Here is a 7,680-nt window from a genome sequence, read left to right on the forward strand (position 1 = left end):
CTGTCTCTCACACATACTAATACTCCTTGTTTTTCCATCCCTATACACCAATAGGGACCACTTAGTATCCACACACACTTTTAGTTGTGCTACAAATTCTCACATTTCCACTCCCACTCCACACACACCTTGTGTAAAGCACTGTATATACTGTGGGCTCTCCATTCATTTTTATTCACACTGATACACATACACACTCTTTCTTCACAGTTACCTTTTGACACCTCTAGCCTTAAAACACATCCACACCGGGGGAAGGAACAGCACAGATAACATTCCAAGAGACACTGTTTTTAAGTATACCTTTTGCTTCATTCATTGTAACATCGCCGGAAGAAGAGATCAGTGTATCTCGAAAGCTCGCACAAATAAAAGCATTTCGTTAGCCACAGAACGGTATCATCTATTTATTTTTTGATGATATATATATATATATATATATAAAACCAATATACACATAAATGGTTAAGGATTACACAAACATGCAGAAATAAAAACATGAAATCTCAATCTCAAAACAAGCACATTGCATTTGAAAATTAAACCAGCACATTAAAAAAATTAATTATATCTCATCTCCCAAAAAAAATCACATAAAAAAAAAATCAAAAACCTGTAAAAGTAAAATAAAATACATTTCTTTTGTTTACTTACCATTAGATGACCCACTCACCGACTCCCAGGGAACCGCATGCTCTCGAACCAATCCACGCACAGGAACCAGGTAACCATAAAATAAAAAAACAAAACAATCCAAGTGTTTGTCTTCTTTCCTCTATTTGTAATCCATACAGTCAGTCTTGGGGTCTTCTTTACCTTCTCCGGGGTCTTCTGGGGTCTTCTGGGGTCTTCTTCCGCCACGCCCTGGTCCTCTTCTTCGGAGGGGAGGTCCTCCCTCCACCGCGTCTGGCTGAAAAATGAGACGACATAGGCTTTTATAGGCCTATGACGTCACATTTTCGTCATATGGTTCCCACGGTCCGGATTGGCCTGTGAAAACCATGTGATTTAGCGGGAAAAAATTATGACGTAATTTTTTTTTTTTATAACTTTGATTTTATTAGGTGTTTTGGTGCATACATTATAACACAATCCATTAGCCATCATAACTTCTCCAATTCTTTGTTTCCAAACACTAAACGTGACTCACGTGACAAACTTAACGAATCAACGAACATGACGGCAGGGTAAAGGAAGGAGGGGAGGGGGAGGGAAGGGGGGGGGATCCAGAACGCGACCTTGATCACAGCTGGGCGGATATAGCTCTTTTCATTTTTCGCTCCATCGGTATCTTGTTGGTATTAGCATGCCAGATCAACGGCCAACCTAGCGAAGTGACCCTACTTCCTTGAGCTTGAGCTCCCCTACACCTCGGGATTTCCTAGTCACTGTGTAGTCAAGAATCCATTTGGTCAGAGGAGAACGCATTTATGTTTATCATTGCAAAATTGTGGTGGCATCCACCCCCGGGATGTCTGTTTGGGCCAGCCACGGCGACCATACTTTTAGAAAATTTGAGCCGGAGTCATTGACCAAACTCGTCAATTGTTCCATCCGGCACACAAACCAAATTCTGTTCCTAATTTTGGGTAAGATCGGTACTTCCGGTTGTTTCCATAATGCTGCGATCTCGCATCTGGTGGCTGTTGCAAAGTGTGCTATTAATTTATGAGTGGCATTCGATAGCCCCTGGATCCGCCTGCCCAGCAGGAACAGCCATGGGTCCAGGGGGATCTCCACACCGATCAATCTTTGAAGCTAATCTCTAATTGCCGCCCAAATCGACGCCACCTTCGTGCAAGACCACAGCATATGACGTAAGTCGGCTCGTTCTCCGCATTGCTTCGGGCAAAGCGGAGAGTAACCTCCGACAAATTTGGCCAATTTTGTTGGGGTGTAATACCACCGCATTAGGACTTTGTATGCGTTCTCCTTTAACGTGGTACAGATAGAGCTTTTAGCTGCTGCCTGTAGAATCCTGTCCCAGTCCTCGTCCTCTAATGTCTCCCCTAAGTCGGCTTCCCATTGTCTCATATAACTAAGTCGGGATTCGTCTTTAGTTGCTGGACAGATCACTTCCCCGTACATTCTAGAGGTTAGTCCCCTTGTGTCCGTATCTCTAGAACACAGCTGCTCAAAGTTTGTTCTCCTAGGCCAGTGATGGCAAACCTTTTTGAGCCCAAGTGCCCAAACTGCAAACCAAAACGACTTATTTTTTTCAAAGTGCCAACCCTGCAATTAAACCTGAATAACGATGTTTTAGTTTAGAAAAACAATTCTTACAGTTTTTCAAACTAATTAACAGCTTTTGTTTAAAAAGAAAAACACAATAACAGAGCTTTCCATTAAACATTTTTTTTATTGAAAAAAACAAAAAAAACAAACAACAACTGTACACGTGCATGTATTTTTTTAAAGACGCCTTTTGTGGGCACAATTAATGTGATTTTTGCTGTTGTATGCATGCTGATAACTTGTCAAACCTTGGCTCATACTCTGTTTGTTTAAGAGCAACACATACAGCACTGAGTTCATCTGTTAGTCTATTTCTGGCATCACATTTGATATAATTCAATGCTGAAAACAGCTGCTCACAAGCATAGGATGACCCAAACAAAGAAAGAAAAGCAATCCCAAGTGTTTTCATTGACTTAAAATTATTTGGCAGAGAATTCCACACTTTAAAGATTTCATTTTCCGAACTAGCAACTGTGCTGTCCTCTGTTATCCCTTCACACTCCATCTTCTCAAGTGTTGCACGCAGGTCATGGAATTTATTTTCCCAGATAGAGCTTTCTTGAAATTCCAGTAGCTCCATTTCAAGATTTTCTAAATCTAACCAGTGTAAGCAGGAAAGATCAAGTTCTTCACATTTGGCTTTATCTGAAGACGTAAGAAAACACAGGGTTGTCTCCATCTTACGGAACTGTAAAAATCTGTTACTAAAATTCTCCTTTGCAACTGCTATAATGCTAGAAAATTCCTTGTAGATTTCATGATGGTTTGGATTGTCTGTAAATGTTGTAGAATTTTCCAAATACATTTTTAGATTTGGAAAATATTTCAGCTGCCCACTTTCAAGGTCTCTTTCAAAAACCTGCAGTTTTCTCTCAAATGTTCTGATATCAGAAAACATCCTTTCTGCTGTTTTCCCTAAACCTTGCAGTTTTTTGTTCAGTACGTTGAAGTGTATTGTAAAATCAGTAAAAAACATGAGGTTGGTGAGCCAGGTCATATCAGTGAGCTGTGGATATTCCTGCCCCTTTTCATTCATAAACAGCCTAATTTCATCCAAGCAGGCTACAAATCTCTCCAAGACCCTTCCTCTGCTTAGCCACCGTACATTATTGTACATAAGTAAAGTATTATACTGTGCCTGTACCTCATCAAGAAGTGCTTGAAACTGTCGACAATTAAGAGCACGAGCCATGATGTAATTCACCATTTTTGTGACATCCTTGAGAATATCGTCTAATTTTTTGCTGCTTTCCTTGGCACAAAGAGCTTCTTGATGTATAATACAATGAAATTGAATGACTGGATGCTTTGCTTCTTTAACAAAAAACTGTATGAAACCAGATGTTACCCCCACCATGGAAGGTGCCCCATCACTAGTAACTGAAACCACTTTTTCTGGCCTTATGTCTTGTGACAAAAAAGCCTCCATCACAGCATTGTAGATATCTAGCCCTTGTGTTCTTCCAGGCAAAGACACCAGTTTCATGAGCTCTTCTCTCATGGTGTCACCAACAGCATAACGCAAAATTACTGCTAGCCTTGCATGATTATTTATATCTGTGCTTTCATCCAAGCACATGGAGTAACAGGCTGCCTTTTGTAAGTCAGTGGTGAGCTGCTGACTAACATCACTTGCCATACGCAGGACTCTATCTTTAACAGTATTTCTGCTAAGTGGCATTTCAGAGATTCGTTGCTTAATTTTGTCCTTGTTTGGGAAATCATGAAAAAGGGAATTACTCACAGCCAACATGGCCGTTTTGATAAAATCGCCATCAGAGAGGGGCTTCCCATGTTTTGCTATGCACAGTGAAATTTCAAAGCTGGCAGTTGCCAGATAATTTGTTTTAGAAAGATAGTTGCAAAAACTACGATACTGGCAGTGATATTTCCTTAATTTCCCATCAAGAAACTCTTTTCTTTCAGCTTTACCAAGTTCCGCAACACTTTTATGGTTGGTATCAAAATGACGTCTGACACTTGATGTGCGAGATACAACACTTTCACTACACAGAACACATAACGCTTTCCCATTGCGTTCAATCACTCCAAATAACTGTGTCCAGGCCTCTTGGAATGATCTTCCGCTATCTGTTTTTAATTTTGCCTTCTTTGATGTACTCATTTTTGGGTGTTCAAGTCTACAAAAAACACAACATTTTTAAAATAAAGACGGATGAAGCACCCAATACAAATCTATCTCTACCTACCTATACCAAAAATATTATTTCAACATTTCACAAAAAAGGTACATAATAAACACAGAATTGTAGAAGAGCAACTCACAGTTTTGTAGACAGATACACATCGGCCAATGTCCTGTGAAACCGCTGACGCCGCTCTGCTGGGTCTGAAAGCCGCTGTAGATACAAAGGGCTGGAATGAAAAAAAAATTGTTGTCCATAAGCCAGGACACGGGTTCAAATAACTACCATATGTTATATATAGCGCCACCTTAAGATGAATTGGACTCCAAACTGTGGCCCTCGGCTTGCTTTTATTAGGCCCATGGGCACTGATTTATCCACTGATACTAACAATAGGTTAGAATCCCCCCCCCCCCCCCCCCCACTCACACCAATGAAGGGGCACACATTCCTCCCAATGACACCAAAGATAGGGCCACAATTCCCCCCAATGATGTTTCCCAATGACACCTATAATGAGGCACATATACACCAATGAGGGGGGAAAATGTTTCACAATGACACTAATAATGAGCCCTTTTTTTTAGATAGAGCAGCGCCGCTCTAAGAGTAGTAAGTTAGTTAAAAAAAGGCTTTATTCAGTTTATGGCAGAATACTGAAGAGTATGGGCAGAATACTGCAGAGCATGGGCAGAGTATTGCACAGCACTGCATAGTATGGGCAGAGCATTGCATCTCTCTCTTCCCCTCTCCCCTCGCACTGTAGGGCGCGCGGGAGCAAGATTCTCTGGGAGGACGTCCATGGACGCCCTCCCAGAATAAGCCGACCATGCTGTAGCCATCTTTTGGCTATGACCCGGTCGGCAATTGGTTATAAAACTTACCTGATTTGCTGGAATCGGTGTGGGGTCAGTCCCCAGTCGCTCCGGTCGCTCCGTACACTCCAGTCGCTCCTGTGATGTCCGTGTGTCAGGTGATATCCCACGCAGGTGCGTCAGATGTTTGAGAGCGGGGGGCATGCCCACAGAGACGGCTCGGTGTGCCGGCAGCGGCACTCGTGCCACGCGTTCGCCATCACTGGTCTAGTGAATTTAACCTGCACCGCAGCTCAATTGGTGTGTGGTCTGACCACGAAATATCGTGTATCCCTGAGTGGGAGACCACCGGGACCAGTCTATTGGATACAATGAAGTAATCTATCCGGCTATATCTGTTACGTGGGTGGGAGTAAAACGTAAAGTCCTTATCCTGCTGATGTTGCTCTCTCCAAATATCTACTAATTGACAGTCTCGTAGTCCGTGGGTAATGTTTAGTATGTCCTGTTGAGTGGGCAGGTTAGTGGCTGTACACCTATCCAAAATGGGGTTTAATGTCCTGTTGAGGTCCCCCGCAACATTTATATTTCCCTGAGCTACGCTGTGAAGTTTCTGGAAAAAAAGGGGAAAAAATGTCGGGGCTGGCTCGCATGGGGCGTAAACCGAGGCCAACGTTAGGGGCTGACCATGTATGGACCCCACCAGGATGAGATATCTCCCTTCTCTGTCCATTATTGTTTTGTCTAACTGAAACGTTATTCTGTTGTGAATTGCAATAGCTACTCCCCTTTATTTCTCTGTCGCTGAGGCTATATGTACTGTTCTGAAATCTTTATCTAGGAATTTAGGGAAACAGCTCCTAGAGAAGTCAGTCTCCTGGAGAAAAATTATGTCTGCCTTTCGGCGTTTATACTCTTTAAAGGCCAACTTACGCTTTGCTGGACCGTTGAAACCTTGGACATTGTGCGAAATAAACCTAATTTCTTTATTCAGCATACTTTATGCGGTTTCTGACTCGCAAACTTTGTGCCGTGGCTGGTTCGGTGAATTCTCTCTGCTGCTGGATACCTTTGCCGTCTTCTACGCCGATTTTGACGTCGTTCTCTCTCTCCCTGAATGGTGACGGTAAGGATAGGGTTAGGCTGGGCCTGACACACCAGGGAAACACAAGAGGGGAAACATAGGGTACATCATAACATACATTCAAAAACACTTTGTCGTCGGCTGCGGGCCTCTCCGTCCCACAGCCAAGTCCAGCGCCTTCAGGGTGGCAACCCTCGTGGTTCCCCAACTACCACTTTCCTTTGCCCCCCAAAGGACTTTATCGGCGTCCAGGGGGTCCCTCCGCCCCTGGGCCTGATCGAGACCCATGCTAACGCCGGGCTTATGTAGCTCCTTCCACACCCCATAACCACGCGCTTTCTTCACCCCTAAAACTTTGAACAGTAAACTTTTTTTTTTTTGTATGCCTTAACCTGCCTGTGTGAACCTGGAAATGCTAGTTGCTTTGGACTATCTTGTGCTGGCCACTTCCTTAACCTCTACTCTCCCTGATTCCTCTCCTCCTTTTAACTGCTCCCTTCTCCATGCTTTTAACCTTTTCTTTCCATCTCTTCCCCCCCCCAACCCCTCTCCCGATCTATCCCTTTCTATCTTCTAACCCTATTGGTCCCCTCTGGTACCCGTATCTCATCTCCCGCAATCTGCCTACCTATGTCTAAGTGCCTACTCCTATGTCCCCATTATCCCGCTTAATGTCCCTTTACCACCTCATCCTCTATCCCCACCCGCTGCTGTTGAGAGGTTTATCCTCCTAATCTGGCCACCCGCAGCCGCTTATCAGCTCCTTTTTCTCTCTCTATGTCTCTCCCGTGGTGTCCTCTGACCCCCTCCAAGTTTCAGGCGCTCGAGGGAACACTCCCGGGGGGCCTTCTGCCGCTCTCCGTCGCATTCTGCAGCGTCACTGACTGGATATGACTATATCTGCCTCCTCCAAGATGGCGTCCTCTCGGCTGGGCCCCAGCGATGACGGCTTCCGGTTTCCGGCGGCCGCCATTTTGAGGATGATCTTGCTGCGTGTAGGTTGGAGCGCGTGCTCTCCTCCCGCCCTTTCCCCTCTTCCGGGTCCTGCGGCTCACGCTGGCTGTGGTGGGGCGCCATCATGCCCGCCATCTTCTCCTCTCAATGCAGTTTGAAGGTAAGTTTTTATCTTATTTCCACAGGATCTTCCCCTGCTGCAAAAGTCTATTTGGGGGGTTGTGTAGCGGCTCCTGTGTCGGCTTATCATCCGTTGTCTTCTTATATCAGGGCTGTGTCTCCCCTGTGGCTTTGGTAGTCCTTAAAAGTCCAGGAAAAATAGGCAAGGCAACAAATAACTGGATAACTTTTTATTAACTTGCGGACTTCCGAAGTCCATGTGTTGGCTGATCACTTCCTTCCTTCTTTTTCTCTGGAGGTACTTGCTCCTCCACTCCATTCA

The 7,680-nt window shown here is 44.2% G+C and overlaps 1 protein-coding gene across 1 annotated transcript; it reads right to left on the bottom strand.

Annotated features, from left to right (window-relative positions):
• Nucleotides 1-2,437: 2,437 nt before the first annotated feature.
• On the bottom strand, nt 2,438-7,257 carry LOC142492258 (general transcription factor II-I repeat domain-containing protein 2-like). The gene is made up of 4 exons (XM_075594928.1): nt 7,166-7,257; nt 6,200-6,349; nt 4,525-4,614; nt 2,438-4,379 (listed from the first exon to the last, which is right to left on the bottom strand). The coding sequence occupies exons 1-4, from the start codon at nt 7,255-7,257 to the stop codon at nt 2,438-2,440; spliced, it is 2,274 nt and encodes a 757-aa protein (XP_075451043.1).
• Between the last annotated feature and the right edge of the window lie 423 nt (nt 7,258-7,680).

The sequence above is a fragment of the Ascaphus truei genome, chromosome 4 (genome assembly GCF_040206685.1).
Source record: "Ascaphus truei isolate aAscTru1 chromosome 4, aAscTru1.hap1, whole genome shotgun sequence".
NCBI lineage: Eukaryota > Metazoa > Chordata > Amphibia > Anura > Ascaphidae > Ascaphus > Ascaphus truei.

Excerpts from the sequence above, each read along its gene's own strand:
- LOC142492258 (XM_075594928.1), bottom strand. The coding sequence starts at position 7,257 with ATGGCGGCCGCCGGAAACCGGAAGCCGTCATCGCTGGGGCCCAGCCGA. Across the intron at positions 4,615-6,199 it reads CGAGTCAGAAACCGCATAAA|CCCTTTGTATCTACAGCGGC; the intron begins GTATGCTGAATA and ends TTTTCATTCCAG. Across the intron at positions 4,380-4,524 it reads GTGTATCTGTCTACAAAACT|ACTTGAACACCCAAAAATGA; the intron begins GTGAGTTGCTCT and ends TGTTTTTTGTAG.